This window comes from Heterocephalus glaber, unplaced genomic scaffold (genome assembly GCF_053883595.1).
Source record: "Heterocephalus glaber isolate CG9 unplaced genomic scaffold, H.glaber_assembly_v1.0 deba00001594, whole genome shotgun sequence".
Taxonomy (NCBI): domain Eukaryota; kingdom Metazoa; phylum Chordata; class Mammalia; order Rodentia; family Bathyergidae; genus Heterocephalus; species Heterocephalus glaber.
Window position 1 is genome coordinate 14,746,339 of NW_028258369.1, and position 24,598 is coordinate 14,770,936.

The 24,598-nt window shown below is 43.9% G+C and overlaps 2 protein-coding genes across 3 annotated transcripts in view; one reads left to right on the forward strand and one right to left on the reverse strand.

The window, feature by feature from the left end:
• Ca5b (carbonic anhydrase 5B) overlaps positions 1-24,598 on the reverse strand; it is a 121,405-nt gene that overhangs the window by 89,242 nt on the left and 7,565 nt on the right. The window contains exon 4 of one of the 2 annotated variants that reach the window (XM_087193702.1): positions 346-9,549. The exons of the other annotated variant lie outside the window; for it this stretch is intronic. Within the exon in view, the coding sequence (XP_087049828.1) occupies positions 7,427-8,281 (855 nt within the window). The 5' untranslated portion in view covers positions 8,282-9,549 and the 3' untranslated portion in view covers positions 346-7,426. Of the gene's footprint in view, positions 1-345; positions 9,550-24,598 lie in introns of those variants that run through there. 2 annotated transcript variants of the gene reach the window in all.
• Cltrn (collectrin, amino acid transport regulator) overlaps positions 9,558-24,598 on the forward strand; it is a 65,895-nt gene continuing 50,854 nt past the window's right edge. Inside the window, exon 1 of the mRNA XM_087193705.1 lies at positions 9,558-9,701. Coding sequence (XP_087049831.1) covers positions 9,584-9,701 — 118 coding nt within the window. The 5' untranslated portion in view covers positions 9,558-9,583. The remainder of the gene's footprint in view (positions 9,702-24,598) is intronic.

Genomic DNA, 24,598 nt, shown 5'->3' on the forward strand with positions numbered 1-24,598 from the left:
TCCTTCCTACAATATCTCTCATATCAAGTTCAATCCCTGGCACTCATACAGAGCTCCTTATCTCCTGAGGTTGCCTCTTCATGTTTGGAAACCTACGGCTGGCACATTCTTACAGCGTGACCTTGACTGGCTAAGAAAGAGAAGGTGACTTCTAGAGAGAGGCCCTGGCTGAGTCCATGCAGGACTTGCTGCAGAGCTGATCTGCTCAGGGTACCATCAGCCCAGCCAGGCAGTGGAAGAGAAGCCAGGGTTCCCTAGGAGGGTCAGAGTGGCAGAGGACTTGAGCCTGCAGAGAGGGCTGTGGCAGTCCCCCCACCCTGGCCACCCCCAGGGCGGGGGGCCAGAATGGCTTCCTGCACGTGTGCACGAGTGTGGGTGTGGACAGCTGGGTCCCTGCAGCTAGCCTGGATTAGCTGTAGATTCCATACCAGTGAGGATGTGTTTGGAGAGATCCCTTTGTTTGTTTGCCTGACTACCTTAACCCAGGCAGAGAACTGCTCCTCAAGGGTGGAGTTGTGCATGAGAGGGGAGACTGGCATCTGATTTCCTGGCTGGATGTTCCCCAACTCGCAGACATTCTCAGCACTCCCCCAAGTTGGCACCAGAACAGCAGTGACTGGGGTTCTAGAGTGTGGGCTGGGGTCTGCAGTCAGCATGAAGGTACCCTGGTGCTAGCCTCTGGTGCTAGCCTCTCAGCTGGAGAAGCCCACAGGCGGAAGGCTGCTTGAGACCCCTGTGGTTGAGGTGAGGGCAGCTCTCAGCAGTCTGAGCCTGCATGTGTTCCTGGGGCCAAGAGGAGGCTTCTCAGGGGAGCTGGATGGAGTCATTGCCTGTTGGGCTGAGAACCATCTGCAGGGCAAGGCAAGGCAGTGGAGCAAGGCTGGAGCTGCACCACTGGAGGGGGAGTCGAGTGGGTGGAAGAGGGCGGTCAGAGTGCAACACCCATAACAGGAACTTTAGCCAAGATCAGAGAACTTTGCCTTTTCTTTTCTTTTCTTTTCTTCTTTTTTCTTTTTTGGTACCTGGGATCAAACTCGGGACCTTGTGCTTGGGAGGCAGGCGGGGAACCACTGAGCTAAATCCCTGACCAACTTTGCCTTTTCTTATGTGTCTGATCCCTCTTGTCCCTTTCCCACTTGTAAATGAGCAAGAGGGAAGCATGGGGGGAGGGTGTGTAGGGTGGAAGTGCAGTGGGGAGGATGAAAGGCTGGAGCCCACCTCCCAGGGCCCCTGCTTGGGCCAGAAGGGCTGGAAGGAGAGCAGCTGCTTGTGAGAGGCAGGAAGGCAGGTTTGATTAGCCTGGCCTGGATGCTGTAGTCGCTGGAAGAGACAGGAAGGCTGCACCATCTGCTCCAGATGCTGTGGGGAGCTGAGAGCTGACAGAGGGGCCCAAGGCAATGGTGTGGGAGACGTGTACTTCTTCCTTCGTTGTGGTCCACGAGGTCTGATCTTCAGAATTAAGTAACTTCCATCAACAACCTGCTATGTGCTGGCCACTGATTTAAATTGATGCATAACCGAGGGCCCACAGTGCCCCAGGGGCACAGCCATGAACCTGGCTGTGAGAGACATTATAAGCGGGCGGACTAAATGTGATGGGAACCAGGGAATTCTTTCAAAAATTATTTACAAATCTTCGCAAATGGTTTTCTTGGTATTTGCTGGATTTTCTTAGAATGGATGAAGGAAGGGAAAATGATTTTAAGAGAAAGTTCTGGTTTCTTTACATTAGGTTACTTGAGCTTTTCTTGAGAGTAGGATTGAAGATTGATTGCAACATGGTAGTTTCAGCTGTTTGCAATATAATTTAGGGCAGGCTCACTAAAACAGTTTTTGCATGGCTTTTAAAATGTTCTAAATGAATTCTTAGGAAGCTATGATCTAAGTTTAAAGTTTAGTGTATTTCTCAGATAAATTGAGAAATTTATCTACCTAGTTTACTCAAATTTTGCCTTTTAGATCATTTTTACTTTTCATAGAGGTAGATGTATAACTGAGGCATGGCTTTCTCTAGGTAAAATGGTGTAGGGCCTGTAATGGATTTCTTCCTCTGCTTAATTATTCAGGGATAAGCCTTGTGATCTAAAAATGAACAACATGATTTTGTATCCATGGTAAGGTAAGGGGATTAGTGGTCTTGTGCTTGTAAAACGGCAGCCCAGCTTCCATTTAGTCCTTTTGATTTCCAGAAACAAGAGCCTCATTCTTACCACCCCTTGGATACTGTTGCCCTTGGCTGGCCCCATTGATGAGAAATGGTAGTGCAGCCAGTCCTTAGAGAATTACCTTCAGATCAGGGCTTCCCACACTTGATGGGAGAGAGGAGACATTTTTTACTTCTTCTTAGTGATTTGCTTGAAGAAGCCACTTGTGTATGTGTTAATGTATTGGTAAAAAACATTGGTTAAAATGTTTCATGTGAACTGAAATATTTCCATCAGACCCCTACATATTGAAAATCTTGAAAATAGTAAGTTTTATTTATTCATGCTAATGGCATTTTAATTTACTTATTCTATCAAAACATAGTATTGTTTTTTGTGCTTGAGATTGAACCCAGAGTCTCCTGCACACTAAGCACGTGAGCTACATCGTCAGCCCCCAAACACACTTTTAAATGTTGGACATGTTTAGCTCAATAAGTACTTGATGGCTGATTAGTTTTCCATCAGTTAAAATCTTGGAGGAGGGCCGGGGATTTAGCTCAGTGGTTCTGCCGCCTGCCTTGAAAGCGGAAGGTCCTGGGTTCGATCCCCAGTACCAAAAAAAAAAAAAACTTGCAGGACATGCAATCTAGTCATATTTGGAAGAAAGACCATGGAGAAGTTACACTTGTACACAATCTATAAATGGAAGGATCCGATATCCTTTGATTCCTTAATAAGTTAACTACTGAACTTTCCAAAATTATCCTTCCTGTCATTCCCTTTTTTAGTGCCACTCCTCTCCATTGTCTCTTTCTTTTGGTTACCCCACCCACAGCACACTGGGAATTCCTATTTCACTGCAGTTTTCGTGTTATAATGCATGTCAGAGTACTGTATTTGTGTCTGAGTAAGTGAAGTTTCAGCAATAATCTTTTTCCCTCTTGCCTTCCCTTATTTCTTATTGCAGCCCCTGCTCAATTTGGTTTTTCACAGAGTCTTTCAGGGGAGAATTCCAGAAACAATGATATTTGAAGCTTATTTCATCCATCCATTCATTTCACAGTCACTGACGTTCCTCATGGGCCTCCCTTCAGAGTATAGGAGCTCACACCGAGGACAGACTTGGACCTTGTCCTCGTCCCATGGCTCAGAAAACTCTTCTGTATTACAGGTGGACAAACCATTTGATAGTTCCTCTGGTGATCTATGGCTGATAAAATTAAACAGAGTGTTCTTTGCTTGGAAACCAAGGAGTTCAAAACAGAGCAGATCTTCCTGACAAAGACTGAACAAACCTCATGAAATCTTGGAGCCTTTTGCCCTCCTCATGTCCTGGGTCTATTCTCACAGGGGGCATGGAACTGTGTACAAATTCGGAGATTTTGAGAGTTATTGGCTTCCATTTTGGATTTTAAGGTTGTGCTGGGCTCCAGACACTGGTCTTGGTTTTTAAGGGTGTTAGTATCTCTATTCTTGGCACCTGGCTTCATGGGAATGTTTGTGGAACCTAAATGCCCTATTAGTGGGACCGCTTCCTACCACCCTTAACCATATTGTCTAATCAAGATTAGCTCTTAGTAAACATTTATTACTGGATGACATATGCTTAACTTCCTGGCTCTTAAACCAGGGGGTGTGCATAGTGACACAGCACCCGCTATGGCCTCTTCTTTCACGGTAGTCTGCTGGGAGGGTGCTCCCACCGTTGGCATGGCATGCAGTGATCACAGTGAGAAGTAGCTCCTGAGTGCTGATTTTCAGTACCCTATGACATGAGCTATTTTCTCAGAACATCATCCAAGCAAGTCGTAAGTCCCAGCCCACAGCTGTGTGTCTATTTTCACCTACTGTCTTTGCTTTGTGGAAGCCTTCAGAGCAGGCCATGTGTTCTTCTGGCTCCTTTCTCATAACCTTGCTACTTTAAGAAATAAGCTTATTAACTCCTAGGGGTTTTTTTTTTTTACTCTATTTAACCAAAATACAAACATATCTCTTCAATTATATTTGTCCAATTGTCCTTTGTGGAAAATTAGGTTACTTTTTTGTTTGCTTATCTTTGGGAAGAACCATCATGTAGGAAGGATACTAAATATTCTTCTGTGGAGGAAGATTCCAGCAGATAAAGCTATTCTCCTTTCTATTGGTCTTTTCTGTGTTACTGTAATGAAGTGCCCAAAGTAGCTGCTTTATAAAGAAAAGAGGTTTATTTTAGCTTACAGTTCTAGAGGTCTAAGGTTGAGTGCCACATCTAGTAATATCCTTTTGTTGGCAATATCCTGATGTGGTACAGGACATTATGTGGCAAGAGACAGGGAATGTCCGTGTGTGCGTGCGTGTAGGCATCCATGCATGCACGTGCCCACGCGTGTGTGTGTGTGTGTGTTGCCTCTGGTCTCTCTACTTATAAAGCCAGCAGTATTCAGTCATGGAGTCTCCTCCTTGGTGATTTATGTAATCCTAACCTCCTCCCGAAGGCCCCACCTCTAACACCACAGTCAGATTAAGATTCCACCCTCTTAATACAGTGGGGATGAAACTTCAGTATGAGTTTCACAGGAGACTAACCATATGTAAACTGTACTAACCTTTTTCCTAAAATCAATCCTAGAGAAAGGGTGACTATGGGCACTCCCCTCCTCTCTCTCTCTCTCTCTCTCTTTCTTTCTTTCTTTCTTTCTTTCTTGATATTGAACCTATGGCCTTTCACAAGGTTAGCATGTATCCTGCCACTGAGGTACACCCCCAACCCTTTTAATTTTTTTGAGACAGGACTTTTTTGAGACTAAGTTGCCCACCCTGGCCGGCCTTGAACTTGTAATCCTCCTGCCTCAGCCTCCTGAGTAGCTGTGATTATAAGCATGCATCACTGCCCCTGGCTGATATGGTGCTTCTTAAGACACTAGGGCAGTGAGAGACCTTCTAATACATACTGTATACATTTGGGTAGGTAGCAAAGCTAACTTTTAGACATTTTAAATAATTATTAAGACCACCCTTCTGCTGATGTATGCCAATATTTTGCACTCGAATACAGCTTTTTCTTATTTTCTAAGTATGTATCTGTTATCTCTTTATCAATGAAGTTAGTAAGAACTGTTTTTATAACCTTGCTCAGTTTTTACCCTGAGACAATATTATTGTACCTAGACATCTTTTAAAATAACTACTTTGCTCCTGCACTTTATGTGTGTGTGTGTGGGGGGGGTATTTAATTTGGAAAAAGATTTAGATTTACAAAGTGTCATTAAGATAATACAGAGAGATTCCTGTGTTCTCCACTCGGTGAGATTTTTGTCCCTTTACTACTCCCAAGGATATCTGAAAATGTCTGGAGGCATTTTTTAGTTTTTCCCAATGGGATGTGCTGCTGACGTTGAATAAATTTAAAGAACAGTAGGTCCTTGACTTTACAAACATTCGAGTTGCAGACTTCCACAGGTGTACTATAGAAGACTCACTTTGTTGGCTGATGAATGAATCCAACTTCTGAACAATTCTCCCAGATCGGAACTCGTTCATAAGTCGGGGACTTATTGAACTTGAATTCCTGCTGAGAGGTAGTGTGGTTCCATGGCAATGGGGACAGAGGTGAGCATTTCGGGGCACAGGTGTGTTGATGGAATTGTCTGCATCCGTCTACTGCTTTATTTTCCATTATAGGACTTGTATTCATTTACTTGTTTATCTTTGTCTCCATCCCCTTAGAAAGCAAACTCCACGAGGAAGGGAATTTGCTTTGCTTATGTTGTATTCTTTGGCTCTCTAATGGGGATTACCCTGAAAGTCGTGCTGGAAGGGTCATGTGAAGATGCTTCAGACGGGAAGAACCACACAGGCCAAGTATCCAAATGACACAACACCTGGCTTCTGGCCTCCTCTAGGGTGTCCAGAACACTATTTTGAATTTGTTTAATTCAGGTACATGGCATGTGCTACACATAATATTCCACATCCTATCTTTTTCACTTGTTGGTATACTTTAAGATTCTTAGTTTTACTTAAGAATAGGTAGTTCTAGTTCAGGGGTGCTTTTGGCCCTCAGGGAATATTTGGTGATGCCTGGCGACATTTTTGATGGTCACAAGTAGAGGTGGTACTAACGATAACTAGTGAGTAGAAGCCAGGTCTGCTGGTGAACGTCCTACTCTGTGCAGAGTAACACCATAGTCCACAATTATCTGGCCTGAATTGCTGCACTTTAGAAACCTTGGGCCGTTTCTTTCCTTTAGTCTGTGGCATAGTATTCTTAGGCTATCTTTACCCATTCCCCTACTGATGGATATTCACGTTGTTCCAGATCTCTGCTGTGATGAAGAGCACTGCTGCTGTCTGTGTGCACAGCAATTGCTGGTAGCCACACTCTGCTCTAGGAAACACTTTGCAGATGCTGCCATAGAGTAGCTGGCCCTATTGGCGCCCACAGCACTGCTTGGGGCTCCAATTCCATGCACCTTTACCAGCACCCGGAATTATTTAACTTTTAAATTTTTGCCAAATTTGAAAGATTTACAATTGTTCTGTTTTGTTTTGTTTTCTGGGTACCGGGGATCGAACTCAGGACCTTGCGCTTTTGAGGCAGGCGACGGAAACACTGAGCTAAATCCCCAGCCCTTACAATTCATTTTTAACAATTTGGGATTTTTTTGATTATTAGTAAGGCCAGATAAAAAGAATCATTCACAACCTAAAGCACTCTACATGAAGTTAGTGGAAATATTGTTTACCACTCATCACCCCCGTCAAGATGCAAATATTTTTTGGCAAGCACGCACCACTTCATTTTGTTCAATTTTGTATCTTTGATGGGTATTATAAAACTGTACATTTTGGGTGACTAAACCTGTTTTCTTGCCAGAAGAGGTCACTGATGCTCAGTGGTTTGTCCCCAGTGTGATTTTTGACCTCCCCACTGCAAGGTTTATTTGGCGACGCCTGGAGAGGCTCTTGGCTGTGACAACAGCAGGGCACTCCTGCCACCGATCGGTGGGAGGCCAGGGTGCTGCTTCCACCCCCCGGGCACAAGCCAGTCCCCAACCAGAAAGAATGATCTGGCCCCAAATGGCAAGAGGGCCAAGCTGGAGAACCCACGGGGCAGAGTCTCTGAAAGAAAGAACGTGACAATGTCTGCTGATAAAGTTGTCAACTTTTATTATTTCATAAAATAACAACAAACATCTAACTAGAGCGCCCTGGCAAGAGGCAAGTGCAGGGCTTTGCAATGAGCTCTTCAGCTGAGATCCTGGCACGGGGCCGGGGGCAGCCTGGTGGCTGGGCGACTCCTAGTTGGGAGGAATGGATGAGCTATAGCTCGGAGTGGCAGGAGCAGGTGCCACGGGCCTGAACATTTGGGACTCCAGGAGCCCAGCAGGCTGTGTGTACTGGAGGGGAGGGGCCACCACCAGGCTGGGCCCCGGGAAGGGCAGGAAAGGCAGGAAAGGCGGGCAGGGCCGAGGCCCCCAGTAGGGCGGCAGCACGGGGACAACTGCCTGGAACTGGGCAAAGCAGGCCGGGGCGGGACTAACGCAGGCCGGGCAGCAGCCCAAGAAGAAGGCTCCCGCGGGGCTGAGAGGCGGGCGCAGGTCCGGCGGGCGTGGGACCGGCGGGCGTGGGACCAGCGGCCCGGGCCTGGGCACGAAGGCGGAGGTCGTTTCGGACCTGCTGTACACCGGCTGGAAGGCGGACGGCTTGGGCTTGGAGCTCTGCCTTCTCCTCTTAGGCGCAGGGACCTCCGAGGCGAGCGGCGAGTCCCACGTCCAGGGCCCGCTGGGGCAAGGCCCGAGGGCCATCCTCTCGGCGTGGACCGGGCCCCAAGTTCCCGCGCGGGCCACCGCCAGCTGCTCCTGGAAGTGAAGGGAGCTCAGGGCAAAGGTGACCCGCGGAGGGCCCGGCGGGGCGGCCCGGGGTGCTCCCGGGCCCTCTGGGCCCTGGCCTGGGCCCGGACAGACGGCAGGGGACAGCGCGGCGGGGGGACGCACCTGGACCTCCCAAGGCGGGAGCCCCACGGCGGGGGCGGGCGTGGGGCCGGGGGCGGTGGCGGACCAGGCCAGGGCTGGAGCTGGCCAGGGGCCTGGCGCCGCAGGGGCCTGACCGGGAGAGGCGGGCACCTCCGAGGGCACCCTCCAGGGTGTCGCCATCCGGGGCCGGGGTGGGCTGGCTGCCGCCTCAGGCGAAGCGCAGTGGCGAAGCGCGGGCCGCGGTGACGGATGGTTTCCGGGCGCTGCCAGGCGCGGGGGGGCACTGGGTACGCGGCGACCTCTGACCTCAAGGATCCAGCTGTGGCCGCTGTGGCACGAGGCCACCCGGCGCGACGGTGGCTGCGACGCCCCATGCCCCTGGAGAACGCAGAACGCTGCGGCCTCCGCGCCGCCCTGGCCATGGCTGTGCAGGGGCGCAGCTCTGGCTCCAAGGGCCTAGACGCGGGCCGGACCTCTGTGCCCGACGCGGAAACCCAGTCTGCGGGCAGTGTGCGCTGAGAGAGGTCCTGGGGGGCTCTGGACAGAAGCCGCTGTCTTTCATCGGTGGAAAAGCGGACGCAATGTGCTCGCGTGCAGTTTCCAGGAGAAACAAATAAGCCCTTCACTTGGATCAGCAAGGCTTGATGGATGTGTCAGTCTTGGGGAATGGACGTTGACGCCACTTTCTGCAATTTAGCTACTGAGGAAATGGCCCAGACCATCTAGGATTTGTGCGTTATCATTGGCCATGTTGATTCTACGTGGCTTCTTCTGTAACTGTCAGCCTTCGCGCCTCCATGTGTAAACGTCTTTTCTCTCTACACTCATGCCATTTCTGGCCTTTCATTTCTAATGTAATCTTGGAGCCGAGTGAGTCACAGTTCCCACTAACAGTTGAAAACATCTAACTTCAAAAATAGTACTCCAAGGGCTCCTGGGTAATTGTAGCGCTTAGATGTGGATGTCTTGTATTCAAGGTGCCGTGGGACAAAAATCTTTTCCCTCGAAATCATGTGTATGAAGAAGTTATTGGGTTGTCTCAAATGCCAAAATTGGGGAAGGAGGCTGAAAGTAGCAGCCAACAAGAAATTAAAAATTGGGCAAAACATTTGGTTCCTCTTTGAAGTGGAAGGCTGAGTGGTCAAGACCCTAAATAGAGCTTAGCGAGGAAGTGCCTAATAGTTCTGAGTCTGGGCCAAGTGTTTTGGGGTGAAGAGGCGGAGTCAACCAGTGGATGCAAGGGAGTGAGAGTACTAACGCTCTGCACTCTCCTATGCACTTTTTTTTTTTTTGGTGAATTCCTTCTTTAAGGAATGATTCTGTTAAGTCAGGTTTTTGTCATCATAGAAAAATACCTGAAAATAATAATTTAAAGGAGGAAAGGTATATTTTGTCTCAGGCTTTCAGAGGTTTCAGTCCATGATCAGCTGACTCTGTTGCTTTTAAATCTGCAGTGAGGCCAAAAAAAAAACCAAAACAATCATGGTTGAAGCACATGCTGATAGAGGAAAGCTGCTCATTTCACTTCAGCCTGGAAGCAAGAGAGGGGGAAGAACCAGGGGCAAGACAAACCCTTCAAGCTTATGCAGATGGAGACCAGGTAGGAAAACTAAGGCCTAATTGGCCCCTTCAGAGGCCACTGAGGAGAAAGAGGGCATGCACGCGTGCTGACACGCTGCAGTGAAAAGCAAAAACACTTGAGACCCTGTGGTTTGCCCGGAGAAGTACCGTGGAGGGTGAGACACAGATGAATCCTGTGCAACTCCTGTTGCTTGCACCCGTGTCTGAGTGAATGAAGCCATGGTGTGGCAGTCACTTGGGGCTCTATGTGGAAGGGAGACAGGAGCCCCCTGGCCCTCCATATTTTTACAGTATTCTGTGTCTACTTTTCATCCTAGTTGCCCCTTGGTCAGGTTCAAGCTTGTAGGCGGGTTCCTACAGTATGCCTCCAATGACTTACTTTCTCCAAAGTCCCACCTCCTAACAACCCAGTCAGCTATGAACTAGTCTCTGGATTAATCCATTGATGAGGTTAGCACCTTCATGACGAAATCACCTTCCAAAAGCTCCATCTCTCAACACATGCACCTTTTGGGGAATATTTTTGATTCAAACCATAATAGATCCCCATGTACGTGATTTTCTTTTTGGGGGGTACCGGGGATAGAACTGAGGACCTTGTGCTTTTGAGGCTGGCACCGGAACCACTGAGCTAAATCCCTGGCCCCCCCATGTATGTGATTTTGAAAGCAGATATTCCTATGGTATAATTTTCTTCTTAAAACCATTTTCATGATTCACATGTATCTAAGATAGTAATTGCATCAGAATGGGCTGTCTAATGCCATTGGGTAGGGACTTCTTATAATGTATTCTCCTTTCCCTAGTCTAGAAATTTCCACATCCTTTTGGCAAAATAACCTAGTGGGTGTCATTTGGGTTTGTTGCTAAAGAACCTCTAACAAACCACAGCCTTCTCCTGGTGAGCTACACTCAGTTGTAAGAGAATGAACCTTAAATATTCCTTGTACTGGTACATCTGTGTTGGTTAATTAAAAGCTGTTCTTGTAGATACAGAAACTAAGAAGACTTAGTGTCTTCTTCCCATGCACCAAGAGATAAAGCATTTCATTGGTTAGCTGATGTTAGAGATTAGCCTGTATCAGTGGTGTTCAGCCAGGGATAAGCTTTCAATGGATATTAAGAATGCCCGACACTTGGTTGTGAGTATGGGGCTTGGGGGGTGTTCTACAGGTATCTGCTGGGTCGAGGCCAGAAATGTTGCTAGCTACCCCACAATGCACAGGACAGGCCCCACCACAGAGAATGATTCGACCCCAAATGTCAGTGGTGCTGAGATTGAGACCCTTCATGCAGCTTTCCCTAATTGTTTTACTTTTCTCAATGCTTAGACAAAATAGTCGATACCCAAAGTTAAAGGAGGAGAGGTTTATTTGGTTCCATCTGTAGAGGTTTCAGTCTATAGTTGGTTGGCTCCAAGGCAGAGGAGAAAGTACAGGGCAAGTGGGCAAGTGAGAGCACATCAGCCCTCTTTCTGCCCTATATTCTATGCAGGCTGCCTGCCCTAGGGCGGGTGTAGCATGCACACCCTTATTCCTAGCCAGAACTATTCCAGATTTCGTAATCACACACCCCTGCTCCTAGCACTACACACTCAATCCAGCCACCTCTGAAAAGCCCCCCAGCCCATGACTGCATGAAGCTTTGGGGGCACATCTAGACATAAGCCATAACGCTATTATCTTATATGACCGTGATGCATTCATCAAACTAAGAAATTAACATAGGGTCAATTTTATTAAGTAAACTCCAGATTTTATTTGGATCTCCCTAGTTTTCCTGCTAGTGTCTTTTTTTCTGTTCCAGATACACTGCTCCTTGGTCTCCCACTGAGTTTTTCTGCCTTTTCATGGTTCTTGACACTTCTGAGAAGGACTGGATATTTTGTAGATGTCCTTCCTCAATCTGGTTTTGTCTTGTGTTTCCCATGATTTAAACTAGGGATACAAATTTAATGGGAGGCTGAGGATGTAGCTCAGTGGTGCTGTGCCTGACAAGCGCAAGGTCCTGAGTTCAATCTCCAGCACAAGGTGGGGGTGGGGGGGCAAACTTAAGGGGAGGAGTACCATAGCAATGACTGGTATTAAGGTTGCTTACAAACAATGGTGCAGGGCTGCAGATTTAGCTCAGTGCCACAGTACCTGCCTTGCAACCGCAAGGTCCTGAGTTCGATCCCCGGTACCAAAAAAACAAAACAAAACAATGGTGAAAAGAATAACCATGTGCATGTATCACTGTTTAGGGTCAGCAGTTATGTGCAGCATAAAAACTACTCTTCCAAGGTTATGTGCATTTTCCATTTGGTAGCTATTACAACAGTACTACTTTAGCATTTTACCTTCCTTTGATATTGTAATAGTGATACAAAGTGCTTTTGTTTATTTGGGGTATTTTTTGTGGTGCTGGGGATAGAACCTAGAGCTGCATCTGTCCAGGCAGGCACTCTACCACTGAGCTACACGCCCAACCCACTTGGTAGTTTATTATTCCATTAATTTATCTTTATTCATGTGCCATCACCACCTACCTAATAATGTATGAAGCTGCCTGTTCTCTACCAGCACTGGATTTTGAGGTCTCTGCTAACTTGATAGGCGGAAATTGGTAGTTCAGTGTAGTACGTTCAACTTGTGTCACTCCTTTTTGTAAGTGGGGTTGAAAAGATTTTCTTATATTTATGACCCCATATTTCCTTAACTGTATACCATTGGTTTATATCATTTGCTGTCGATCATTTCAAATGATTTCAGGACTCTTTATTAAGACAACTAGCCATTTCTGTTTTATTCAGTGTAATGTCCCAAACACTCAATGACAGTAGCTGAACGAGTGACCAGAGCTGCACATGTTTTGTCATCTGTTTTGAAATTATGGTGACTTTCATCATGCAGAACTTAAAAGATTTGCATGTAGTCTCGGCCAGGGATTTAGCTCAGTGGTTCCGCTGCCGGCCTTGCAAGCCGAAGGTCCCAAGTTCGATCCCTGGTACCAAAAACACCAAAAAAAACAAAAAAAAGATTTGTATGTAGTCTAATTTGGTAGTTGTTTTCTTGATGAATTGTGGGTTTGATTTATAGTTAGAAAAGCTTCCTACATGTAAAGTGTGAAAGAATATTCCTCTGCTTATCCTAGTACTTTTGGGGCATTATAATTTTATCTTTAAAGTTTAGTTTCATTGAATATATTTTTGTATATAACTTTTTCTCCCAAATGCCCACTCAGTTGACTCCAATGCCATTTACTGAATTTATCTTTGCCCACCCTGAGTGGAGATGCCCTCATTGTACTTGGGTCTGTACTGGAGCTTACTATTTTCTCCTCTTTTGATTTTATTCATGTGCCAGTAAATTAAGGGTCGAATCATCCCTCATGTTTTAAAGACTTTTTTTTTGATTTCTCATCACCTGAGTAAGGTGATGACTAAAATTAAAGAGACTAAAGACAACAAATGCTGGAGAGGATAGGGAACTTACACACCGTTGGTAAGAACGTAAATTAGTACAGCCATTATGGAAAACAGTATGGCGGTTCCTCAGAACGTTAAAAACAGAACTACCGTATGATCCAGCAATCCCATTCCCGGGTACATGGCCAAAGGAAATAAAATGAGTATGCTGAACACTCATCTAACTCCCATGTTTATTGCAGCACTATTCATAATAGCCAAAAAATTGAAAATGACCTAAATGTCCATCAACTGATGAATGGATAAAGAACATGTGGTACACCATGGAAGAATGTTCAGCCATAAAAATGGATAAGATCCTGTCATTAGCAACAAAAACTGGACGAAACTGGAGATCAATAAGTTAACAAAAATGAGCCAGGCACAAAGACAGGTTCCACATCATCTCACACCTATGTGGAACCTAAAACAGTTGATCTCATACAAGTTGAGAGTAGAATGGTGGTTACTAGAGGTGGAGGTGAGAAGAATGGTGGGAAGGTTGGGAGAGGCTAATTACCTGGTGCTAAGCTGAAGTCAGATAGGAGCAAGAGTTCTGGTGCTCCTACACAACAGGCTGATCACAGAGAATGGTAAGGTGCTGTATATTTTCAAAAGGTAGACGATTTTGAATGTTTTCACCATAAAGAAATGGAAAACGAGGAGATGTTTAGCCTGACTTAAACATTACATAATGTGTACATGTATTGAAATGTCACATGGTACCCCATAAATACGTGCAATTTGTTTTTATATAAGTTTTATAGCTATTCATGCTTGTTTGCTTTTTCATATGAACTCTCGAAGCAGTGTATATCTTTTTAAAATTATGTTGGTGTTTTTATTAAGACCACATTAAATTTATAGAGATCACAATTTAAGGGGAACAGACATCAAAGGTGTCTTTATGCTGTTCTTCCCATTCTATAACATAGTATGAATTTTATTAATTCAAATTTGTCATGTCCCTCAGAATTCTGAATATTGAGGAATTCATCTTAAAGGCTGGACAAAGTATATGGATAATTGTTACAGCCAGGAAAGCCAAGTTTCTATAGAACTTTCTTTGCTGCCTACCTGTAGGAGGTAGCTGGGGAAAAGAAGGCTGCTGGGTGTTTTCAGAAGGACTTAAAAAGCACCAATGTCAGGAACAGAAGTGGGAACAGTGGTATGTTCAAGTCCCAGAGTCCTTAGTGGCATGGCAGCAAATCCAGAAAGCTCAGTGCCCATCAACACAACTGCTTCCATGCCCTACAATGACTATGGGCCAGGGGGGTTCTCTTAGCACAAGCATCATAAATTGCAAAACTCCTTCTATGGCAGTGTTGAAAGGGAACCTGAATGTACCTAATTATACCTCCAGATTCAAAGTGCCTTGTTGTCTCCACTCTGACACTGAAACATAAAATGTGTTTCAAGTGATTTAGGAAAAAATATATTACCAGATGTTTAATCGATGGCAGAATATCTACCAATTCTTCTAGCTCTTTGTTTTTGTAGCTAAAGCACAAATGAGAAAATATCAAACACAACTGACATCTCCCTGTAGAACTGGAATGGAATGTGAATTAAAATCAACCACTGGGGATTATCTCATAACAAATCACAATGTGAACGTACACTTAGACCAGCAATTTAAGATGTCATAAACATCACTGAATTCAATTAAAACACAAAATAGATGAGCAGGTTGTTTGTGGACAAGTTTGTAGTCTGCAAGGATAAATACCCCGGCTGTGTCTCCCCCAGCCTCACTGGACCTTGGCCTCCAGGCGCCTCGGTAAGATCACTCTTCCCAGCTTTTGGGTCTGAAGTTTGGACCTCTGAGGACTTGCGGACCCAGAGGGTACTGTTCCCACCAAGGCTGGCTAATTCCTAGACAGAACAAACAACTGGGAGTGCACCTTTCACATGCAAACCAAGCTCCCTACACCAAGTCCCCAATGGCCTCCTTTCCTGGCTCTAACACTGGGGCCACTATTCCTCTGCCCTGATCACCCAGGGGCAGGCAGCAGAATAGCAGAGAAGGGCCCTAGGCCCCAGGGGCTGAAATTATTCAAACTGGCCCAATCCCAAACCTGCTTACTCTGCCTTTTCTGTTCTTTGCCAGGAGAGCCAAATAAATTCTCTTGCTCACATTTTCCTTCTGCTCTTGTGCTTCCTGACCAACCCTGCTGTTCGGCCATGTGGCCCCCCATGGTGTGCCAGGCCTCCTACTTCCAGCGACCTGGGAGTCCAGGAAGCTTCTTCCTCCCTGACGGCCATTCCTGGGTCTGCATGTTTTATAAATCCTCTAAAGCAGGAAGATCACCCTGATCCCTCCCCAAGAAAGCATGGGCTAGGGGCTGCAAACAGGAACTCCATTAGCTCCTCTTGTGATCTGGCAGCAAAGCACTTAACCTCCTGGAGCTTCACTTTCTACATCTGAAAAATGGAGACCATTATATTGCTGAGGGAGAGCTCTTGGGAAGACAAGCCCTTAGCAAATAGAGTCACGTGGTACATTACCACTTTTGGTGGTCATTTCCCAGTTATTTGACTTTATCTTTTTATTCTGTTTAAGATATACTCTTAAGAAATGGCACATTTTAAACATTATTTACTTATTTGCCTTTATCCTTTTATGCACCGCCTAAAATAGAAATAGGACACAAGCCATAGAGGTAATTTAAAATTTTCTAGCAGTTACATGCAAAAAGGAAAAAAAAAAAAAGCGAAATTTATTTTAATAATATATTTTACTTTCCAAACTCTGTTTATGCAAAACATTATCATTTCATGCAAACAATATGAAAAATTGAGCCAGGTTACTTTTTTGTATAGTCTTGAAAATCCACTGTATATTTCACCATTAAGTGCATCTCACTTTGACTGCTAAATTTTCATCAGAAATCATTGATCTGTATTTAATTTCAAAAAATGTACACTTCAAAACGTACATACACATACTGAAAAGTTGCACACATTTTTAAAAGCTTTCCAATAACTGAATTGAGTCTTTATTCTTAGACTGAAACTTAAATGAATAAAAATTAAAATTTCCTTTCTTCAATAACATTAGCAATTCAAGTGCTTAGTAGTCATAGCATAGTTGTAGACCATTTAAAATATATTCCTAAATATCCTGCTTATCTTACCAGTGTAGTAATAGTGATTTTTTAAATAACAATATTATAAGGCTCTATCTTTTCATTCTAAAATACAACACATCATTTAAAGTTGGTGAAGCTGCCGGGTATGGCGGTGCACACTTGTAATCCTAGCACTTGGGAAGCTGAAGCAGGAGGATCACCCAAGTTTGAGGCCTGCCTGGGCTACACAGTGAATTCAAGACTGGCCTGAACTACATAGCGAGACCCTGTCTCAAAAAACCTAAATAAATAAAATAAATAAATAAATAATAAATAATAAAGTTGGTGAGAAAATACTCCTATCACAACCAAACCATTTTTTCCAGGCCTGCATTCTCAAAGCTTCCAAATTTAACTGTGTTCCAATGCACCATGTGGAGCTGAAACACCATTAAACGTGGGTTTAACACATGACCATACAGGATTGCTGCAAAATAGGCTGATAGCCTCATTCAACATAGGATACTTAATGTTTCCTCATCCAAAAATAAAGCTACTGAGAAATGCATATGACAATCTGGTGTCAAATGAGATAGAAATTAAAAAAAAAAAAACACACAGGGCTGGGGATTTAGCTCAGTGGCGCCTCACCTGCCTTCCAAGCACAAGGTCCTGAGTTTAATCCCTGGTACCCAAAAAAAAGCCACAACACACACAAAGATATTTAGGCAAGAACATTAAGAACATTTAATTTTACTTAAACAAAGGGATTTGGAGAGTAAAATTCACATAAGAGAATTAACATTTCAGTATGGGATCAACATTTGTTTATTCCTGTCCCCGATTTGCATAAATACTAATATCCAAAATTCATTTACATCTAAACCAGACAAGTCACTTAAGAGAAATAGATTCTTCTTGTAAAAATTAGAAAGGAGTTGAAAACACGAAGACACATAGTTGAGGGATGAAGCTGAGGGATGAATGTTTCAAATGCGGTTTTTTGATACAACATTTAAAACTAAATTACAGAAAGAATTCTAAGAAGAAAATTATATTTCCTCCTGTTGTCCCTGCAGTTCCCTACAGATTATCTGTCTGTCACTCATGGTCTTACCCTCTGGCCTCACTGTCCCCCAAGCCTCCCAAGTGAGAAACCACAAGGTCATGGCTAACTTCACCTTCTGTTCTCCTGAGGGAGACCCCACCTCCAAGTCCTGCTGCTTTTATTTCAGAAATGCTTTCTAAAACTTGCTCTTTCTTTATTTCTATCACTACTGACTTTATTTAGCCTCCTATCATCTCTCACTTGGATTAATCTGCCCTTGTGACTCTGCAATATTGCTTGGGTTAATCAAAAAAATAAATTAGTTGACCAATAAAATAAAATCATGCCATGCCACTCTCTTCTTTAAAAATAACCACTGTCTCATGAGCCTGCCTTCTATCCACCCTTTTAAGCTTTGATGATTACCATTTTCCCCGCCTCTCTCCACAATGTATATTCAACATTCTGGCTGTGGATTTTGGCCATTTCCTGAATATGTTATCCTATCTGCTTTTGCACTTAATTCTCCCTCCATCTAGAATGCCCTTCACGTCCTGTTGGAAAACTCACATCCACCCTTCAATATCCAATGTAAGCGTCAGCCCCTTAGTACAGCATCATAGACTCCAGCGAGTAGTCCATGTCACATGCCTCCCGCTGAGGTCCCATAGCACTTTTAGGAATCTTTTTCAAATCACATTTGCTTCATAATTCTAATTTCAAGGTTGCTCCTTTCACTGGACTCAACTCTGTGTGGTTAGTATTAGTCTTCCTGGCACTCTGTGCAGTGTTTGGCCTATGGGTGCCACTCGAATGTTGAATGAATAAATACATGAATGACAAAATATATACATGTTATTAGGTGCCCCAAAATAGAAAACGTTTTTCTTGTCTAATAATCCCTTTGTTCTGAATTACAGTCTCGTATTTTAAAATCTGATTAAACAGTATTACTATTTAACATGGAAGTTATTTGCAAAGTTGAAAAGCAAAGGAAAATTAAGACATATTGAATACAAATAAAGAAAACAGATTTTGGGCAGCTTTCATTTTATTTCATGTCGTCTTCTATACCAATTATAAAACCTATAGAGATATGTGCATTTCTTTTTTTTTTTTTTTGGTACCGGAGATCGAACTCGGGTCCTTGCGCTTGCGCAACAGGCGACGAAACCACTGAGCTAAATCCCCGGCCCAAGATATGTGTATTTCTTAATAGAAAATGTTACTTATACTTGTAGAAATAAATGTGGGTGAAAATAGTGGGTTGGGAATGTAGCTCAGTGGTAGAGCACTTGCCTAGCAGGTACAAGGTCCTAGGGTCAATCCTTAACGCTGCAAAACTGCAAAGAAGTGGGGCTTTTTTTTTTTTTTTGGTACCAGGGATCGAACTCGGGTCCTTGTACTTGGGCAGCAGGCGGCGAAACCACTGAGCTAAATCCCGGCCCTATTGTGGGGCTTTTTTATATACTCAAAATAGTCCACTGATGATCTAGCAATCCCACTTTTGGCATACACTCAAAGGAACTGAAAAGTTTCTTAAAGAAGTATTTGTATGCCCATGTTCTTAGCAGTACAGTGGTACCTTGGTTCACGAACACAATTCTCTCCACAATTCTGGTTGCAAACTGAACTCGATGAGAACTCAATCAAATTTCCCCATAAGGTCAACATTGAACCTAACCATTGGATTTTACTCAGTTCTTGTCCAACTCAGTTTGTGACCAGAATCATGGAAAGAATCAAGGTCGCGAACTGAGGTACCACTGTATAACTCATAATAGTAAAAAGGTGAGGGATAAACACAATGTGGTCTATCCATATAACAGATATCACTGAGCCTTTAAAAGGAAGGTAATCCTGTCACAAGCTACAACATAGATGAACCTTGAATGAAACAAGTTAGCCTCAAAAAGACACATTCTGTATGATTCCACTCACAGGTTGTTAGAGTAGACAGAAAACAGAATGGAAGTTGCCAGGGGCCGAGAAGAAAGAGAATAAGGACTTAAGGAGTATAGAATTTCAGCTTTACAAGAGGAGAGAGAATGCTAGATATAGATGGTAGTGATGGATGCAAAGTAATGTGAATGTATTTAGGATTTAATCGGATTCTTAAAAGTAGTTAAGATGGCAAATGTTATGTGTGTGATGTTTATTTTATCATAACTTAAAAAAGACCGATGAGTTTCACGCTATTGCTAACAAAGAGGTCGATGTAACCACGGAGCCAGTTCAATGTGACCTATGTTAATCGGACACTGTTCCTTTAACTGCAGATGCATTGGACCACCAGATCTTTCATTCATTTGATTTATCTGCAGGATCTTCAATTTCCACAAGGAAAGAGTATCTGCTATTCCAGAGGTGCAGGCACTTTCTTGTGGCAGGGACACAATACTTGACACCCACATCTTAAAGGAAGAGAGGTTTAATTTGGCTCACAGTTCAGGGGATTCATTCAGTCCCCAGTTGGCTGGCTTCAAGGCAGAAACATTATGGTGGAAAGGGGCTGTGGAGGAAAGCTGCTCACCCCATAGTAGCCAGGAAGTAGAGAAAAGGGAGGAGCTGGGGACAAGAAACACCATCTAGATCACAGCCCAGCGATGGACCACCAATCAGGCCCTACCTCCTAGCAGCACATTCCCCGTAATCTCAATGTATTGATCAATCCACTGTTGAGTACAGTGCCCTCATGATCCAATTACCTTCTAAAAGCCCCACCTTTGAACACAAGACTGTCGGGGGACATTTTAGATGTAAACTATAACAGCTAACAAAGCAGTCAGTGTGACTATGAAGAGAGCCTGATGTGCCCTGTATTGATGACATTGTTTCTTCAACCGCAGATGCATTAGACCACCAAGCTACTCTTTAAGACCTGGAGAATTATTAGCATTGCTAAGCTCTCTCAAGCGCATGGTGTGTCACGTGAATGTGAATGTGATCTATTATGGTGTACACATACAGTCTGTCTCCTCACACATCTCACAGAGGCACTGATGATGTCTCAAATAGGCACTAATGATATGGCTGATACTGATTTTCCCTCCCTCCCTCTCTCCTTTCTCTCTCTGGTATGCGGGATTGAACCTAGGGCTGTGCACATATTAGGCAAGTGCTCTTCTACTAAGCTATATCCTCAGCCCTCTGACACTGATTTTCTTCTACAGAGTCAAACCCCAGGTCTTTGCAGCAATAAATAGCACAGACTTCCTGATAACAGATGGGCCTGTTGGGAAATCCATGCAGGATGAATAGAGCCCATGTCTATCAACTTGGCATGGTCCAGTTCTTTGCCTTTTAGAATCAAGGCATTTGCATTTGGATGAGTAGAATCAAGACCAACATGAAAACTAGGAGGAACATGAATTGACAGAAGTCATTACCAGTGACTCTCTCTGTCCTGCCCCACCAAGAATGAGTCCAAGGATTTGAGAGTGACAAGGCAGCCGCTACTCACTGAAATCCCTGGCACAGAGCAGTCTCGCTCTATTCCTGTAAGCAACAGCAACCTGCCTCTGGTTTACCCTGACAGAAGAAATGTTTCTCTGTGTTGGTAATAGCCCCAAAAGAGAAATTTAAAGTCTTGGCCTTTTTTAGGGGTGGGGGACAAAAGTTCCTCAGCAGTACAGACCTTGGGCCAAGATTTCCTGGAAGCATCTAGACCAGTGCTCTCAACAAAGCCAACGATCCTTCCCCCAGAGGACCTCTGGCAATGCCCGGGGTAATTTTTGGTTGTCTGAACTAGAAGAGAACACTAGTGCTATCTAGTGGTTTGAGACCAGGGATGCTGTCTATTAGGACAACCCCACGATTATCCTGTAGCACTTGAGAAATCCTCCTCTATAGAAACTCAGAGTACTGTATTCTTCTTTTCTAAAAAAATTCAACCTATAGCACACTATTCTCTTATCTCTTGAGGAGAGCTGCATCTAGTCTTGTTTTTTTTCTTGGTGTAAAATGGCTTGTTCCTTAGGGACGATGAGTAATTTTCTGTTCTAGAAACCTAAAACAGAAAATGCATTTGAACTGGCAGAATATTTCAATATTATAATCAGACCAGGATGCAGATTCCTTCTACAATGCACTTAAATGGTTCTGGTTTTGTTTTAAAGATGCCTGGCACAAAGAAATTAGCTATCTGCACCTCTGAGATACTGTGGCTGATAATTAGAGAATTCACACTCTGCAAAGCCAATTAATGAGGGTCTCCTGTGAAGACTATGGAAGAACAAAAGCCATTCTTAATTATTTGCCACTCTATTCAGATAGCAACTCTCACCCCAATGCAACACCAGCCCAAGGAACCTGAGGTTCAGCTGCCCTTTTATGACCCTAATGCTACAGTTTGTTTTTGCCTGTTTACAAATTCAGCTTCCAGCAGGTTCTCCACCCCAACCCCACCAATGCTAACCTAGGCCACCCCGTTCCCCAGGAGGAGTTGGTCACTGTCCCCTTACAAGGAAACCAGCTGTTTGCTAAGGGTTTGTTTTGCCCAAGATAAGCTCACATTTTTGTTCTCCTCTCCCCTTGTCCATTTAAGCAAAAAGCAGACTGAAATAATTTCCTAGTAGTTGCTCATATTTTCCCTCAGAATAGGAAGATGACTCTGTATGCTAACAGGGGCTTTCAGTTTTTCTTATGCAAAGAAAATAGAATAAAAAGACAGCAATTGTATCAGCCATGGCTTAAGTGAGCTAAGGCACACTGTCATTAAAAAAAGCATCAATAGGGGCTGGGGATTTAGCTCAGTGGTTCCAATGCCTGCCTCGAAAGCACAAGGTCCCAAGTTCAATCCCCGGTACCAAAAAAACCCCCAAAAACCAGGCGTCAATAATCTGTCACTGATGAGCAACAAATCCCTTCAGAGTCCACAGGAAAGATGTATTTAGTTTTAGTTCTTATTAGACGACTAGTTCTGGATTGGATTTATGCTTGTGCCATGTATTTCATCAGCTATTCAAACAAGGAAAGCTCATTCCTGCCTTGGCCCCTCGGTTTCTGATCCTCCTCCTTTGCTCCCAATCAATTTCCCCCATTCCACTTGCTGTGTGCGCCTATTACGGCTCAGCATCTCCTCACTTCTCTGCCTATCTTCTTAAAATGTGACCTTCTGCTACTAGAGTTCTTAAATCATAGCACTGGGATTTTTTTCTCTGCAACATTTATTACAGAGGTTTAGTTATAATTATATGCAATACATGCTTAATTATCTACCTTTGGTGACTCTGTAAATCAGCAGGCATTCAATCAATACTTGTGGATCAAATGAGTAAGATTAAGGGCACTGTTGGGAAGGTTTGATTTCCCTTTTTGCTTTATTTCCAATTATGCAACTGATCACCACATTCTTTTTAAAAAGTTTATTTTATGAAAAAATAAGACAAAATTTCAGAATCAAATAATAAGAGAATAACAATAGTTATTACATAGTGTATTGTTATCTTCAAAATAGTCAGAGTACAAGATGCAAACCAAAAAGATTCTCTTTTTTTAGTACCGGGGATCGAACCGGGGACCTTGCGCTTGTGGGGCAGGCAGTGGAACCACTCAGCTAAATCCCCGGCCCCCCAAAAGATTCTTACAAAACGCAACAAGTAGGTAATAACACAAATCTCTTTTCAACGAAGAAAAACTAGTAGTATACATGAAACCAATTAGTATATATGCTAAAATTTTTTTAAAACAATGGAATTTATAGTTTGGGGAGGTATTTGAACTCTGTATTTCGTATTTCTCTCTCTTTCATAGTCATCTCTTCCTTGCGTTGCCCATGACCACCAGCCTAGCTGAGACCCCTGCACCCCGGCTTCATGCTAATCCTCTTAGTGGCTTTCCCTCTTCTCTCACATCCCCGACTCCCGTGCTCCCACACTCGGCAGTCTCCGTAAATCACCACCTTCATCGTGTGTCCGACCTAAGAACTCCACATCAAGCCGTGACTCCTGCCTCCAAGGCCCGAGTGAGGGTTCCTATTCCAACCCACCTCGGGGTCTCATCTCCTTCCTCCTCTTCCTCCCCACGCTCCAGTCTCCCCCTGCTGTTGCCCTTGGTCAGTCCAAAGCAAGAGACTCTGGAAAGGGGAAACATTCACAGGCTATGAGGACATGGTACAAAGAATGTAAACCTGCTCGGGAGTAATTCTTACACTGATTACATGTGAAAATGATAACATTCTGAATATACTGGATTAAATAAAATCACGACTAAAATCAATTTCACTTCTTTCCTCCCTTTCTAACCTATTAGAAAAATCAGAATTACCTTTGTGGCTCATATCACACACCCATTAGGTAGCACTGCTTCATACCCTGGTTTGCTTATCTGATGCCTTGCTACATTTTTCCCTTTTCATGCAGGATATACTATTTCCATAACTGAAGACCATCTTTGGAGGCCTCATCCTTAGAGCAGTGACCCTATACACAGGGACACTCCCAAGGAGTGTGCTGAGGATAATCACAGAATCACAAAGGGCCTTGTTGGAACACAGGACTGTAGAAGGCACTTTGATGCTGAGTCCATTAAGCCTGGGCGTATCCATCAGTGCAGGAGACTAATTGCACACTTCCTGTGGTGTGTTCCAGGACTATCTGTTGGTCCCAGGAAGCTGAAGATATCTCTGAGGCCACTGCAATTCCATGGGGCTCATAATCAGCCCATTGTCTTTCAAGGTTAATGGACAGTTAATGAAAGACAACAGAGGCCTAGGCATCCCAGCCTCTATCAGTTCTTTGTGCAGACATTGTAAAGCAAGCCTGTTAATGCCATTGTTCTTCAGGTTTGGTGATTTTCAAAGTTATTTGGAAAAATAAGAGAATAACTTTGTAACACAATTACAACGTAGAAGAAAATGTACGATATAGTAAGGAGTGGTTACATGTGGCTACAAAATTTTTATGAATTAAATTTACACATAAATAACCACAAGTGGCTTGTTGCTACATTTTAGACAGTGCCTTTCAAGCCAAGTTATCTTTTCTTCTTCTTTTTTTTTTATTGTTTTATAGTACTGGGGATTGAACCCAGCCAGGGCTTTTGCACTGAGTTACACCCTCAGCCCTTATTTTCTCCTTCTTCTTCTCTTCCTCTTCTTCTTTCTTCTTCCTCTTCCTCTTCTTCCTCTTCTTCTTCTTTTTTTTTTTTTTAATTTTGAGAGAAGGTTTCACTAAGTTAGCAAGTTGCCCAGTCTCCTCCTGTCTCAGTCTTCCAGAGTGCTGGGATTAAAGGCATGCGCTACCTTTGCAGGCTCAAAGTCCAAGTTACCTTTAAAATAAATGTTTTTCTTCTTCTAAATGTAGGGAAATCACAAACACTAGCAATCACTGGAAAACTATCAACCTGGTGCT